The sequence below is a fragment of the Paroedura picta genome, chromosome 15 (assembly GCF_049243985.1).
Source record: "Paroedura picta isolate Pp20150507F chromosome 15, Ppicta_v3.0, whole genome shotgun sequence".
NCBI lineage: Eukaryota > Metazoa > Chordata > Lepidosauria > Squamata > Gekkonidae > Paroedura > Paroedura picta.
In genome coordinates this window covers 2,193,127-2,209,557 of record NC_135383.1, presented here as the reverse complement: position 1 = coordinate 2,209,557, position 16,431 = coordinate 2,193,127, and the positions used below count along the sequence as shown (strand labels likewise).

General features: G+C 50.8%; 1 protein-coding gene across 7 annotated transcripts in view; it reads right to left on the bottom strand.

Moving 5' to 3' along the window:
- The window catches only part of CASZ1 (castor zinc finger 1), a 214,626-nt gene that overhangs the window by 33,346 nt on the left and 164,849 nt on the right, over nt 1–16,431 (bottom strand). For 6 of the 7 annotated variants that reach the window (XM_077311515.1, XM_077311516.1, XM_077311514.1 and 3 more), the window contains 3 exons: nt 14,915–15,496; nt 7,173–8,019; nt 5,038–5,106 (listed from right to left, as the gene is read on the bottom strand). In XM_077311515.1, coding sequence (XP_077167630.1) covers nt 5,038–5,106; nt 7,173–8,019; nt 14,915–15,496 — 1,498 coding nt within the window. The remainder of the gene's footprint in view (nt 1–5,037; nt 5,107–7,172; nt 8,020–14,914; nt 15,497–16,431) is intronic. The other variant, XM_077311517.1, reaches the window with a different exon arrangement.

Here is a 16,431-nt window from a genome sequence, read left to right as displayed (position 1 = left end):
GATTTCTTTAGCCCCCTTTTCCCAGACCTCCAACAGAGATCCTTGCTTTGCCCAAGAAGAAACCAAAGCTAGCACCAATTCTCCCCCAGGCCTGCCTGTATTGTTCAGCCTGCTAGAATGTCTTCATGCCCTAGGGGGAAAGTGTAGGATTGTGGTTTTTTGCTGGGGGACATTCCACATCCTGGCCACGAGTGAGCATGGGGGACCCTAAAGGAAAGCATGACAGAAAGTTCCTGAAGTTGGGGGAGGGGGCTGTTTTATAGCATTGGCCAGATGATGTTTGTCATGCACAGAGCAGAGGATTAGTGGTTTTCTCCCTGGAACAGAAATGGGGCAATTCCAAAAGGAAGGATCTCCTCTGCCACCTGATTGATTATTGGTAATTTATTATTATTATTATTATTTTACTGTTATTATTATATCGGTTGCCTTTCAGGGGACAAAAAGGCAAGATGCAAACATCAAAGTAAAGGCACAAGCCAGGTGAATCCTCAAGAAAGCCAGACTGTGTGACTTCCATTGGCGTGAAGGATCCCATCCCCACTGTCTGTATGGGGCCGGTCTACCAAGTCTTGCAAGTCTGGCAAGCACATTCCGTGCTGTGCCACACCCGGGGGGTCGGGGCCCGGGGTCTGGAACAGGGCTTGGGCAGTGGCATCCTCAGGCCACGGACCTGATCCTAAGAGGTTCCTAAAGAGCAATGTTTCTCTTGAGCTTTTCCTGACACTTGAAACAGTTCAAACTTATTAATTTTTAAAGGCTAGCATCTGTTTAGCTTCTCGAAACAGAAAAGCGTCCACGCCCCACACACTCGCTGGCATGTGCGTAAGGGCACACCTGCTAATTTTGCGCCAATGTCCGCCCCCTCCCTGCTTATTTACATGCATCAAAACACACTGCTAGGGAATAAGAGGGACAAGGGCAGACCATACAGAGCCCAATTAAACACATACTTCATCATGACTCAGTCAGCCACTTCCAGGTCTTACGTACCAGACTTGGATTTGTTTTGGTTTCAAAAGTCCCACAGACCAAATGGGCCCATCTGTTGTACGGGAGCACAATGTTGATGGCCACAAATCAGAAGGGCAGTAAAGGCAGCCATCTCAACCAGGCCAGGCTGACCTGGGCTTTCAACGGTCTCTTGTGGCACCCAGAAGTAAAAGAGGAGGAACAAGCAGGCCCTCGGACCCCGGTCTTCCCCCCGTGTCTGAGAAATGAGGGGCGCATGAAGCGCGCATGCCTTGAAGCAACAGGCACACTTCTGCAAAACCTGTGTGCTGGAGTGCTGAGGCCCACCACCCCAATCTCAGGCCTGAAAAGTCAGATGTCTTTCTGAGAGGTCCCCCCACCCCATGCCAGACTGGTGCAAACATCAGCAGGCCTGCGAATCGGTGGGCTAGTAGTGCCCGTCCCCTCCCCTGCCCTCTAAGGTCTGTGCTGAGGGCATTTTAGTGACAGCTTGTAGCTTTTATCAGGATGGAATATGTCCTATTGATTTTTAAATGTTTGATCTCTTATGTATTCTGTATTTAGGGACCTTGTTGTAAAGCTGCCTTCCATGAGATTTAGAGAACTGGGATGTAAATTATTAAATAAAAAAAATACAGAAAAATGCTCACGTCTGTGCAAAAAAAAGGAAAAGGGTGGGGGATTGATTTATTTATAACCTGTCCTACTCGGAACAGATAATGGCTGTTTTAAAACCAAGAATATCAATAGATTATATAAATATTATATTATATTGATAATAAAGCCATTGGAAACTTTAGAGAAAGTTTATCTGCAGAGCTAGGCAATCTGGCTCAGCCGCTCCGCTCCACCCCCCCCCCCAACATCTAACCCACAGGGAAGTCACCGTCATAAGGAGGAAGCAGAAGGAAAGGCCTGGCAGGCTGGACACAAGCCACACGCACTCTGCCCTCTCCTGTGCAAGGTTACGTGGTAGAAGAAAGAGGCCGTCAGCTCTGAACGCAAAGACCTGGGTTCAAAACCCTCCTCAAACATGAAACTTGCTAAGTTGCCTTGGCTGACTGTCCCCAAGCTGACCTATGTCACAGGTTTGTTCTCAGGATAAATGTCACCTAGGATGACAGACTCTCCTGTGACACAACTGCTACATGGCTGAGAAAGCCCTTCACTGCACCCCACTGTAGTGAGGGACTCAGGGAATCTTCCAGGGCATCAAGGTTTAGTCTGATGTGAACCAATGCAGTTGGTGTTGCAAAGCTTGTAGGAGAAAGGGTTAACATGCCTGAATAAATCTTTGTTGGTCTTAAAGGTGCTGCTGGACTCTGATTTCATTACAGCATTGAGCACTGGCCTCGATCAGAGGGGACCCAGGTTCAAATTCTCAATGGCTGTGACAAACTTATGCCGGTCCTTCCATGCCAGCCTGATCTACCTCACGAGATTGGAAATGACAAAATGGAGGAGGAACAGCCATGTATGCTCTCCTGACTCCTCGAAGGAAGCACATCCTGCCCTAAATAAATACATTTTAACATCCTGTCATAAATGAATACATTTTCCTATCGTATGGCCACAGCATGGGAGGACGCTGACAGGCCTGAAATTAAAACTCAGTGGTCATGATCCAGCATAACTCTGTGGGATGCCTCCTGGGCCACTGCAGGGCTGTCCAGGCACCCAGCTAGCTAGGGGGCTCTTCTAAACTTCTGCTGCAGTTTCCTCTTCTACCAAAGAGGCAAGCTGCCTCCCCTGTCAAAGTTTAAAGGGTGCACAGAGGGGGTCTTTCTTGTCAGCACGTTGCAAAAGCTTCCAAAAAACACTGCGGCTCTCGACCAACTCTAGATCAATTGCAGTTTTCACTTCCCCTGCTCTTTTGTTCAATGGCAGACCGTGTCTCGGGGCATGCAGGCCGGCAGGAGAAATTCTCCCTGCAAATCTGTTTCTCGCCACGCCCAGCATATCCAATCCACCCACAAACAGCATCCAAAAGGGGTCAGAGCTTCGCTTCCAAATTATTCGGCATCTAGTGTTTTGAGTTCATTCTCTGCTGAATTATGAATACCTGATCTTGGTTAATGTTCGTTAGGTGCTTTATTGTGTTCTTGAAGTTTTAGCAAGAGAGGCTGCAGAGGCAGCTTTGGAGATTTTGTAGCACATGTTTTGCGGACTTTTTCCATTTTAAAATTGGCTTTAACCCATGCTGGGGACCTGAAGGGGCTATGATCACTCCCAGGGAACAGGCTACAAGTGTATGCTGCTGTGTACACATGCACTGGATGCTTATGGCATCTGACACATGAGCGTCGTAGCATGCAAGATGCATGGTTTGCTTCATTCCTTTGAGTTGCCAGCTCTGGCAAGGATCACTGGAAAACACCCAGATAAATAAATACTAATAAAAATAATAAATACAGAAGTCAGCGTGCTTAGCAAGTGTTTACACACTCATTACTCTATAACGAAACGATGATGCGTGTGACGGGGGGGAAAACACACACAGAGACACCCACCACCCCAATTACAACTGAGAGGGAGAGGGGAGAAAAATAACCCTTTAAATAAATATTTAAGCAAGACAAACCATCTGCCGATTCACTAATAATAATAATAATAATAATAATAATAATAATAATAATAATAATAATAATAATAATAATAATAATAATAATAATAATAATAAAGAAACTATAGCTAAAAATATAAATATACGGAGGGGAAAGCAAGGCCTCCTTCGTCCTGAACTAGCTAAAGGGGCCTGGTCTTGTTGCATGAAAAGAAAGGAAAGATCATCCCTGGGCAGCTCTTGGCAAGGCCTCTTAATGAACTCATTAAGCTAATTGTGCTGCACAGGCACACCCCCCCCTGCTCCCCTTTCATTTAAAACAGGTTCCCTTGCTTTTTTAAGTACATGTAAATTTTCCACGGCTGCCAAAAGAAGCCCATGTGAGCTTTCGGATTTCATCTTGCAGGCATTGCCCATCGCTGACTGGTCCAAGGGGGACGGGTATATGGGGGGGGGGGATGTGCAGTGAGCTTCCACAGGCTTGTTCGAATCTATAATGAAAAGCCAACTGGAGCGGCTGAGATTTAAAGTGGAGGAGTGATGGGGTGGGGGCAAGAGAGTATGCTTGCCCCTTCCCTGCCCGCTGTTTCCCCCCTCCTCAATCCGGATTCCCAATTCCAGGCAGGCCTGTCCCTAACTGGCTTGCTGACTCCTCAGTGGAGAGCCTTCTGAGCCCTTCCGTGGTGACTGCTGCTTCTTGTGGTGGCAACGAGGACAGAAAAAAATGAGGGGGGGGGGTGATCAACCTGAAGCAACACCTCCCCCCCCCCCACTTACATTGTGCTATTAACTAATGTAGATTATAGGCAAGCCTGGTCTTTTTTTGAAAAAAGGAAAGAATGAACTAACTACCTGTTGCCTTCACTTTAAGTCAGCTTATTGTCAGGACATCCTGGGGAGGCCCATCTGACCAAGCCTCCTGCCACCAATGGAGGTCAGCCAGATGTTTTGTGGGGGGGAGGCCTGTGGTTATATCTCTGTGTGTCTGTCTCAGGTCCATTGTCCCTGCCAACTGCCATAGTGCTGAACATCTGTTAAGGGGCAAAATCAACTGTGGCCAGAGAGAGATGATCATTTTGGGGGGAGATGGTGGAGGAATGAACGAGGGCTCACTCTTTGTAGGGTGTCTGCATTCACCCCCCTCTCGCCCCTGGGACACTCCTTTTTGCAAGGAGTTTTGGACAAAGGGCAGGAGAGCGGGATGAAGGCCCAGCCCTCTGGACGCTGTTCTTTCTCACCCTCCTGCCCTAAGAAAAGGGAGCGGCTTCACAAAGGACGGGCCAGGGAAGGCTTCCTCCTGGGAGCAGGCAACATGGTGGCGGCGGTGGGAAGTCGGTGTGGATGTCAGAGAGAAATGGAAAGACTCAGTACCCATGACTGGTTTTTTACATTTCACCCCGACAGACAGACAGAGACCCCACCCCCTCCCCCTAGGCACTTCTGTCCCAAGACCCCCTCCGCCCCTTTCCCAAGAAACCCACAGGGGGGAGGGATCGGCCTACCTGGCAATATATTTCTGGTAAATATTTACATCTTCGGTGACAGCTGGTTTGTCAGTGGTTAATCCGTTCCTAATGAGAAACACACACAGGGCAGAGATGGTTAGCGAGGCAGTGTCACAACACGGTCCAAGCCCCTCTCTCTCTCTCACTGTCTCTCTCACACTGTCCTCTACAGCACAGTTCACATCCCAGGGTGGCAGTTGGGTGCCCAGGAACTTTGTGACCCTAAGTCAAAATAAGCCCCACAAGCCCCCTCAATCAGTATGGCAAGCTCCCACCCATTCCATTTGTCACCCACCTCTCTCTCTCTCTCTCTCTCTCTCTCTCTCTCTCTCTCTCTCTCTCTCTCTCTCTCTCTGCTTCTTGGAATGGCTGCCGATGTCTCGGTCCTAGATGTTAGAGCCCATATGATTCTCTACATGTGACACTATCTGTACAACCATAGTCTGATAAGCAAACGCATTGGCTAGGACAAGCACGTTGGGAGCTACCATGAACAGGAGGTCTTTGGGACAGTAAAAGTACGGGGGAAGCAGGTAAGCAAAACCTGCTAGCTTGTTCTATAATTCGCTGAAAGAAGGTAGCCTTCCCTGCCCTATGGGGTTTCTACTCCCCCACAGACGCTTTGCCCAGGCTGGCTGAGGGGAAGGGTGGGACTGCACCCTTCTTCTCCGTACCACCTTCTCACAGGCAGAAGACATGGCTACTTCATTCTCTCCCCGAGCACTAGCCTGAGTCCTGAGCAAAGAGCTATCGGCTTCCCAGATCCCTTAGAGGATTCTCGTCTAAATGCCCGGCACACGACGGAAACCGCGCCGAAGCTCGGCACTGAAGCCGCCTCACTTCCCCCACCCCAAGGAAGTTTTGTGGGCAGAGAAGAGAGTGCACTTGAGGTTCATCCCCGACCACGGTGGAAAAAGAGAGCGAGAGAATGAAAGGCAGGAAGGAAACAGAGCTGGGATTGTGATTAACAGCAAAAAGCCAAACATGTAGAGAGTTTGGAGTCAAACATCTGGCAGCTCTTGGCACTCTCCGGCTGGATTTGCACAACTGAAAATCGTCCCAGGCCAAATGGTGGCTGCCAGGTGTGTTGCAGCAAGCAATGTGGGCAGAGTGATCATGAGATTGGGACCAACTTGATTTTTAGTGTGTAACAAAAGGGGGAGGGAATCTTCTCGCGGTGACCATAGAAGGAAGCCACCACCAGGTTATGTGTGCTGGCATCTTTTAATCCAGCTACAGCCAATGCCCTTGTTCATGTCCTTTGCTCGGCTTCAGTCCTACTGGCCATCATATCTAAAATTCAGCTCTTTCCCTCCCTTCCTAGCTTCTTTTGCAGCACTCAGCCTCTCCAGACTCCCAGCACCCGTTCTGTGAAAGGCAGAATATTTGAGAAGAACAGACTGTGCAAGAGAAGCAGAGGAACAACCGGCCCAGCAAAGGCTGCCTGTGCCCCAGCACCTATTTTATTAGATTTATTTTATTCTACCTACTTCTCCCCTGACAGTTGACAGCTCAAAGGTATATTAGCACAGGAGGGATCGGGAGATCCTGGCATGTCTCATTGACTCCTTTGACAAGTGGGAAAGGCTTCCTGGGCGGAGATAAGAGGTTGCACTTACCTATAACTGCTGCTCATCAAGTGTTTTTGTGATTGCACAGGAGATCGAAGATGAACTGAGCTTGCAAAGGGGACTTGCAAGCTGTACCAAACTTGTGAAACCGGAATTGTCGGCTGCTGGTTGGCTTACTAGGTGGGCCACTGGGGCGAATGCACAGGACAAAGCCAGATTCCTTGTTGCCTCTACCAGCATACCAAAATAGGAATCGATACCTGGGTGGTGGTGGTAGATTTTGGCAGCGGCCCACCCATCTGGGTCACACAAAAGGTGTCCCTAGGATCTCTGGATCTGACATTGCCCAATAAATATAAATATAAATATATACGCACACATGACTGAGAATTTACTGAAAATATTCTAAACATGTGTCCAATTCTCAACACTCGGCCTCAGCCATCAGCTTGCATCTCAATTCAAGAAGTGGCACTTAAAGGATGACAACAAGATAATCACTAAATGCCATGATTCTCTCTCCCCCCCCCCACTTCCCTTACAGAAGAGGGGCAGACTTACTTAACTGTGGAAACCGTTCCAGTTGTAATGGAGTCCGTCTTGGAGAAGGTGGACTTCAGGTACTCTGGAGTGTTGAAGGGCAACGAGGCAGGCTGCTCGGGCCCAGCCACCGATGTGCTGCTGGGGGTACTGGTGAGGGGTGCAGGGCCCAAACTGGGCGTTGGAGCTTTGACTGGGGGGAGCTTCTGGATGTTCCTGACATCGTACTTGGAAGGACGGCCCACTTTGCCCGTCTTGAAGGCGATGGCCCCTCCCATGTCTGGGCTTCCTTCTCCCGGCTTGAAGAGATGCAAGTACTTGACGTTCTCCAGGTCATACTTGGAGGTCTTCTTGTAAGTGTTGCCGTTCTGAGGTCTGATACTTTCACCCGTCTTCAGCTTCTGGATGAAGAAGTCATACTTGGAGGCCCGAGAGATCAGCCCTTGCACCTGGGAACTGCTGGGTGAGGGCAAGGGCAAAATGGTCGCTTTTGTCTCTGGCAGGATGGAGGCATCGGGCGCCGGTAACCGAATGGGCTGTCCCAGACCTGGGGGAGCTTCTTTGCCCAGTTTGCTGGTCAACTCCTCCACCTTGGCTTGGTGGATTGGCCACGGGACTTGTTCCCCCGCCTTCAGCTTGCGGATATACTCCTCGTACTTGGAGAAGCGGGCCCTCTTATTCATGGCATCCTCGCTGGCTAGGGAGGTGGCGACAGCCGCTGTGGCAGCCTCAGAGGCAGAAGCATTCAGCTTGTCGAAGCTAATCTTGCGGGCGAGCTCGTCCCGCATGTTCTGGTCGTCGTAGCCAAACATGCCCAGGAACTCGTTCATGGTGGTGGCAGCATAGTCCCGAAGAGATGAAGTCTCCCCTGGAGGAACCAAGAGAAAGCCAGAGAGCTTGTCACTCAGGAGGGTGGCCTTCTCCTCCCTTCCTGTGCCAGTCTCCGGAGGAGTGGGGAGAGAAGGAAACATGATCTACTGACGTTTGGCTCACTTGTTCGGTTTTACGACTCTTAAATTAATTTGTTTAAAAAAAAGTAATTAATACTGGGGTAAAATAAAAAGAGTTCATCAATGCCAGGAAAATCAATTTCCTAAATGTTCTAGCCGATGGCTTTTCAGTACATTAAACAAAGTTTCATAAATGTCTCTGCACTCTTGCCTTGGCCTAATATGAAGAAGTAATTTTACTGGAAGTGAGGCCCCTGCCAAGATGCCAAAGGCGTCACAGCGTCCCTTCGGCGTGTGAGGGGGGCAGCCAGGAGGCGGCCGAGAGGAGGAGGAGTGTGGTGAGGAATGGGAGAAGAAGAAAGAGGACAGGAAGAGTGGGGTGTGTGTGTGTGTGTGTGTGTGGAGGGGAGCAACAGGCAACATATGAAGGAAGGAAAAAGGCTGAGGGCAAGCTAACAGGGGAGAGCGATGTATTTAAAGACACTGGCATAACTGAGAGTGAGAAGGGAGGAGGAGACAGCAGGATGAAATAAAGAAAAAGAAAAAAGTAGCAAGGACAGTGAAAAGATAAAGGGGAAGATCCACCATGAGGAATGGGGGGAAGGGCAGGAAATGACCCATCGGTCTCCCTTACCCATCTTGACGCTCTCTTTCCTCAGGACCTCACGGGGCTCAGTGTCCTTCCCATCCCATCACCCTACCAAAGAGTCTGAGGTGGATTCGGACACTCAGCCACAGGGTAGCACAGTGACAGAATGAAACACTGAAGCTACCCCAGAGTGCTCAACATGGGTAGGACCATTCATGTAAATGCTGTGGTATGAGCCATTTCTTTGAGACTGCAAGCCAGGTTTTCAGAATTGCAGACTACAGTTTTGTACGGGTCTGGTCTTAGAATCTCCTCCATCCGTCTTTTCGCTGGTGACATCTGATGGGCATTGTTCCCTAGTCATTTTGGAAAATGTCTAGAAAAGCTTCTGCAAAGAGCGTTGCCTCAAGATGTGGCGAGTCACCGTCTGGAGACAGCTCGACACCATGCCAACCCCCCCCCCCCCCAATCCAACCCCATCAGGATATCTTTACTAGCATTTTTTTAAAAAATGAAATGGGTTATCACTGTCTCCTAAGCAAGAGAGAGGGGTCACACAGGGAATCATGAGTCCAACATATGAACGAAGCTTCCATAAGGTTGGCTCTTTATGCCAAATCCCTCTCCGACCAAGCAAAGTCAGTTGTGTGAATCACGTTGCAAGAGCAGAGTGAGAGCTGATTCACACAACTTTAAATTACTCTTATTTTATAGAGCTGAGATCAGCTTGCACAAGGTCACCCCAAAGGTGGGGGTGAGATCTGAACCGGGATCTTCCCACTCCGGACCCTAGTCTTTATCCATGAGACCACAAGGGGTCTCTTAACACTCCTCCCCCCTTTTAAAAAAAAGGATCTGCAAGTAGATGAGCTACAAACCACCGTGTGCCAAGAGATTTAAGACTGGCCTTCTACATTCAGAGGTTACAGACCTCTAAACTGTCAAGAACTCTGATAGCCAGACACAAACCAGTCAACTCTCCTATGCCTTGGAACCAGCACAACGGACTAGACAGTACTTTGGGCCTCGCATTTGTTTATTCTTAATTCAGGTTATTAGAGAAAAGGGAAAAGACAGATACTTGTTGTCCGTGGGGAAGTGCTTTTGCACTCTACCGGGGGAATCCCGCATGGGGATCTGGGGGATGGTTTGGAGTGGGGACTACCAACTATTTCTGGCAGTGAGATATGATGAAAGTGTCATCATGGAGTGAGAAGATGTGAAGAGCATTTCCGAGGGTGGTACCTCTTTCAACCTGGAAACTGTCCTTGATCCCTGCATTTATTTATTTATTTATTTATTTCATTTATTTCCTGCCCTCAGAGTAAACTGGCCGGCCCCTCTGTGGATGACAGAAGCCACACCAAGGCACCACTCACAGGCAAGTTTGGGACTGATGTCTTCTTGGGGGGCACTCTGGATATACAACCCCCCCCCCAAACTGACAACTTTGTGAATTAGCCAAAAGAAGGCATGGGAGGGAAGAGAGATTCGAAAGCCCCTGGATAAGAACTGAAGCTGCTCTGGCAGGCAGAGGAGGCTGAGAGCAGCTCTGAGTCAGTTGGAAGGATGAGAAACCAGCCTGCTCAAGTCCCTCGGAAGTGGGGGATCCCGGCAGGGAGGATTCTGCAGTGAGGGATTTTCCAGACTTCCCTGCAATCCCTTGCAGGCTCCCAGCTTGTTTCATTGGACTCATAAACCACTTCTCAGCCCAGAAACGAACTGCTAAGGAGGCCCACAAGGCAGTCTGGGTGGAAGTGGGAAAGGGAAAGCGGGGGTGCTTTACATTCGTGCAAAGGAGGCATGAAACGTCGCTCCTCTTGATGTCCTTCAAGCTCCCCTTATTGTCAATTAACTTTGGGAAAACTTTCTTTTCTAAATCAGAGGAGAAAGGAAACAGGCACAGAGCTGGGATCCAAAATCAGATCTCTTAGATCCAAGTCCAACTCTCTATCAGTTGCACGAGTGATGATGTCAGGCCATCTGCACAAGATATGTGGGGACAAAACGGGGAGGCTGTAAAATGACAAACGCGGTTCCATGTGGCACGTGGGGTGGGACAAAGTAAAGCTGGACAGATTCCGTTCGGGGGGCTTCATGAGACCAAAACTATACAGACAAGGCCAGCCTGGCAGAAAGCATGGGGCTTGTTGGGGAAGAGGGAAGGCCCAGGGGAGCATCAAGAGCCTTTGCGGAAGGAGAGGAGCAGGAGGAGGACTGTGCAGAATGACGGCGGCTGCAAAAGGAGGGAAGAGCCTGTCAGGCTTCTGCCTCAAAGGAGGCCTTGGGGCCAAACGCTGGCAGGTGCTTTGCAGTCCTTGGCCAGGGAAGGCGTGGAAAAGGGGAAAGCCGCCTTAAGGGCATTGGGCTCATGTTTCTGGATCAATTAATGGTCATGCCGGAAGGCTCACTGACACTTGCTCCTCCCCACACTAGCCCCCCCCCCCCCAAATTCATTCTGGCCACAGAGCAACCTGGGCTTAAAACATTTCAGGATTTAGGAAGCTTGACTCTGCCTGTGACTGCCGGGATCTCACAGCGCCACTTAGAGGGGAAAGAAGGAGGGGGGAGCATGGATTCACCTGTGCCACTTCCTCCCTGGTCACCCTGGTGTGCCGCAAGCATCACATTTCATGTTCATGCACTGCGCCACTAAAGCGTTTCCTCCAGCCTCAAAGCTTTTGCCCTTTTGCTGCCTTTCCCTGGTGTAACCCTAGAGCCCCCAACAAAAGCCATTAATCCCCTGCAATCCTGCCTCTCCCAGGTCTAAGATTTCCCTGTTCCTGCTAAATCCGTCTTCCCCGTTCCTGCTTTTCATCTCTCCTAGGACCTGTAAAACGATCCCCTCGCGTTTCTCTCCCCCCCCCCCCCACATACACTCCTGGTGTGGTGAAATCCCATCCAGTCCTAAGTCAAACCACACAGAGAGCAGAGAGGGAATCTGAAAGGGGAATTAAACGACAGTCTCCTTTTAACAAGTCTTCAAGATGGGGAGGAGGAGGGAGACTTTCCCCTCCACAGTCTGTCCATCTCCTTCGCACAGGAATCCTGCAGCAATTGTCAAGTCAGGCCAGGCAAAGGTTAAGCAGCCAAAAAAATAACAGAGACAGAACTTGGGAAGTAGAAGAGCCATAAAGTACAGCAGAGCAAGTCTGGGACTGACAGCAAAAGCAGTTCTCTGCCTCTTGGGGCTTCGGGGCTCTTTGAGGAGTCTCCTGGCAGGCCGTCCTCCTGGCTTCCCAATCTTCAACCTCTGCTGCGAGGTGCCAAAAGGGCTCCCCCCCCCCCCGGATTTTGCCACTATCCATTTGTGGGCATTGCCAAAGAGCAGAGATCTGTGTGCAGCTTGGAGCAGCCATCGTATCACAAAGGATTCAGAGTTCGCAGAGAGAGAAACCCGAAGGGGGCTAAAAATAGCCGGCAGGAACACACTATATATGGAAGGGAAAGCCAAAGAGCCCAACTGGAGCAGGAGGCCTGGGCTCCGGGGGACAGGCAGAGGGTCCAGGCAGAGTTGCGCTTCTGCGCTGACCAGAATAGTGAGGGGGGGGGGAGAAGCAGGTCGGGCAAAGCAACAGCACTGCTGGGGGGCAGGGAGGCCCCTCAAGGCCTTGGGGGTCTCCAAGGCACATGAGAGCCACCCGGGATCCCTTGCCAGCTGCTCCACATTTCCTTAGGAATTACTCTTAGTCATAAGACCTGAGTTCTGGCTACCCTGGTGAGAAGGTGACCACTCCCCCCCCCCAAAAAAAAACCAAGGAGGAGGAGAATAACTCTTCCTTCAGAGAATACCAAAGGAATGACACCTGTGAGTGCTACTGCAGCGGCCGGTGTGGGAGATTTCCAAGATGCTGCCTCCGTTCAAGATGAGTCCCAAGGGCCAGGAAACCCAGCAGTTCTGCTAGCGGCCCAATCCTCCTGGACAGCTCAGAGTCTCCCAGACTGGGGAGGGGCCATGGCACAGTGGGAGAGCCTCTGCTGGGCCTGCAGAAGGTCCCGGGTTCAAGCCCAGGATCTCCAAGTAAAAGGACCAGGCAGGAGGGGATGGGAAAGACCTTTGCCAGAGAGCTGCTGCCAGGAAGAGTGAGCAAGCCTGCCCTTGGTGGACTGAGGGTCTCATTCAGGGTGAGGCGGCATCGCATGGCATCCGGGCGTGCAATACGGAGGCTCTGCTCGGAGCTCTCTTGGCTGAGTGCCCCCAGCCGATTGGCCCTCTGTGAATTTCCCTCCTGTCTGAACCCACCTGAAAGCTGCCATGCTGGGTGGGTGGGATCCTCTGTCAATTTAGACTTACAAAGAAAACATGTTGGGAAAAGAGCCCTGCCATATGGTGCTTCCGCACTCCCTGCAGACCAGCTCTCTGCTTTTAGTTCCTTCCAGAATTCCCCGCTCTTCTTAACTGTATATTTTTGGGGTGTGCAAAAGCAAATCCCAACCGAGGAAGCTGGAACTGGGAGGAGAAGGGGGGGGGGAGAATTAAAACAAACTTAAGCGGGGAGTCCGGGCTCAATCACCTTGTGCCAGTGAAAGACAAGGGCTTTCCTATCAGAGGAAGCTGAAGGTCACACTTTTCCTCATTGATCTTGCAATGTTTGTTAATTACTCTGTCACTGATGTGGCGAAGGATAATTAAACAGCTCTGTTTATATCTTATATGCATAATTATGTGCGTTGCCACTGAACTCACGAAGGCTGGAAAAGAGGGAAGGGACAGATGAACGGAGATGAGTTTCGGCTGCATTATTAACGGGGGTGGGGGGGGGAGGCCTCGGACGGAAAACACAAAAGGCAGAATTGTTGATGGAGCCATGAGATTGGGGGAGGGGGGAGAACGGCTTGTCAGAGACGTGAGAATGAGGACCAAGCGTCAAGCAAAGTTATTAAACCTGAATGGAGTGAAGCCTTCACTTGAAGATGCCCTCCCCTCTGGGGTTTCTGGGGCGTCAGTCCCGAAGGGCTCCACACGGGGCGGGGGGGGGGGGGGCTGCCTGCATTCTAAAGCCGCTGCTATTGGAACAGGCTTCCGGCTCTCACCCTGAGGTGTCCACTGGAGGCTTCCCAGAGGAGTCCCAATGGCTGGAAGGTCCCCCTCCCTCTGTGGGCCTGCCGGAGCCGGGTTCAAACATTCCATATGGCCTGGGAGGAAGTGTGACCGAGGGCACGAAATACAGGGAAACAGAAGGAAAGCAGCAATGCAAGAAAGGAACAGGTGGAAATTGAGAGAAAGGAAGGAAGGAAGGAAGGAAGGAAGGAAGGAAGGAAGGAAGGAAGGAAGGAAGGAAGAAAGAAAGAAAGAAAGAAAGAAAGAAAGAAAGAAAGAAAGAAAGAAAGAAAGAATCATTTATTACGGTATGTTTCTTTTGGCAAGGGCAGCCCAGTTTGTCCACAGAGTCAAGACACGAGGCGGCCGCAGGCTGAGGTGTTCTTGCAGGAGCGGCTGCCCTTTGCCAGGGAGGCAGTGGCAGGCAGCGGAATGCCTCTCCAGGGGCAGACAGGCAAAGAAACCATCTCCCACGTGCCAGCTAATCTCTCCCCACCCCACCGTGTCACCCTCCCTTCTCCTTTCACCTTCAACAGGGAGCACAAGACGCCAAGGGGCCTGCAGCGCAAGCCAGGGACGGGGAGGGGGAGTTGGAGGGGGAGGGGGAGGGAGAGCGGGAGGGGGAGCGAGAAACTGCCTGCTGCCACCTCCCTGGGGCATGGATGCATCAGGCATTTGCACACATATATGCATTTGCACACTAAGGCTGCACCCTTTCCACACATGTGACTGTAACAACTTTCCAGGCACCTGAATTTGCAACACACTTCTGGAAAATCAAGAAAGGAAAAAGATAATTTGAACGCTTTGATGATAGTGCTTGAGTTGCTGTTTGCATGTATTTTGTTATCTCTGTTTTATCATGATACTTTTGCTGGGCAGTTCCAAAGACTTACAGGCCACCTTTTTGCTTCAATGGGAAAGTTTTTACAGAATTTTTAAGGCGTTTGGCCTGCTGTACTAGATGTAGTAGTTACAGTTAATGTTTTAGATAATGCTGATATTTCCTACTGCATTCTTCTGTCATTCACCAAACAATATATAGAGCCGGTTAGCATGTATTCGATATGTTGGAAGGAGGGACAGTTGGTTGTTTGAAAGGTGGTTAGAATGTCAGACGAGGATTTGGGAGACCCAGACACGAGTTAACAAATAACAGAGATTCCTGCAAATGCAGCCTTACCTGAAGGAGTTCCGCCACTGAGCTTGGAGCCTGTCTCACTGCGGGAGGAGCGGAAGCCTTCCTCCTTCAAGGGAGACCCATCTGAATCCCGCTCGTCCAGGAAGCTGCCATCTTGAGAGCCCCGCTGTGGTTCGGCCTCATCCCCGTTGTCCTCTTCGTCACTGCAGCCCTTGGGCTGCACCATGTACACGCCCTCGGGGGGCACCTCTGCACCCTCAGAGCCTTTTCCTTCCTTGATCTCAATTCGGCCCAGCAAGGCCTCTTCGCTGTACTCCCCATTCACCCACTTCTCAATCACCTCCCTCCGCTTGTCCTCCTCGATCTTCTGCACGCAGTCGGCACCCTTTGGAAACTCAGCCCCTGGCTCCTTCCCCCCAGGCTGGGGGAGCTCCTTGGGGCTGCCGCTGCTGCCGCCCCGCCCCTGGGGAGCCTTGCCAGCGGCCCCTTGCTCGGCTCCTTTGTGGTCAACGACGACCTGGCGGCTCAGCTTGGCACAGATTGCATTTAGCTTCAGGCCACCTTTGCGCTTGGCAGCCATCTTGGTGCTTCCTGAGGTTGCGTCACTGCATATGGTTCTTTCAGCTGAAGGGGGACAACAGAGAGGGAGGGAGGGAGGGAGAAAGGAAGGAAGAATGGACGTTAAGAAGGTCATTGTGAATAAGCAGTAAAGTTTACACACGTCCAGCCTGAACATTTGAGAAACAAAATGCTTGCTTTCTCAGGGGTCAATTCACATGCTCAAACCAAAGTACTGAAAATGTGGACTGGGGGGGAAGAGGTTTTACTGGAGTGGCCAGAGCAGGGCTCCCCAAACACCTCTGGAATTCTGACACAGGATGGTGGATGCAGCCTCAAAATCAGCTGCCACAAGAGGTGGAGCCATGCACAAGCACTGAGGAAGCCCAGGGGTCAGGGACACGAGAGGAAAAGTGTGTGAGAATAAAACCAGCACTGCAGGGGCAGCTGCCACCGAAACAGGAGGGTTCACCAATGTAACCCTCCAACATCTCCTGCCTTCACTCTTCAAAGTTCTCTCCCTAGCAGTTTGGGACCAGGCTTCTTGCAGGGCGGCACTTCCAAAAGAAGCCAAGAAGGGGAGCCAACCGTTCCAGCTTCCCCCGATCTCACCACCAAGAGGGCTTTAGAAAATGATTGCACAGGTATGCAACAGACAAAAGCAGAACCTCCACCTTCAGAGGCAGGATACCTCCACTGACCAGAGGCCAGTCCTTCTCTGCTTCAGTCTTAGCATGGATCCAGAGTATCACGTTATTAAAGTGTGACAAATGCAGCTGACTGGCACAGGAAGCTCCTGGTTTCCCTCCCAAGGTGTCCCTTTTTCTGTTCCTGAACTAGCAGCAATAGAGCCCAAGCAATGAGGGCACTTGGCACAGCTGGATGCGTCAGCCTAGGTGAGCACCCCCCTCTCCCCCTTCGCACAGGATCGTACCCCTGGCATCTGCTCTTCCATCACTGAATGTGCCCCGCCCTTGCAGCTCCCAATTGTTGAGCCGATT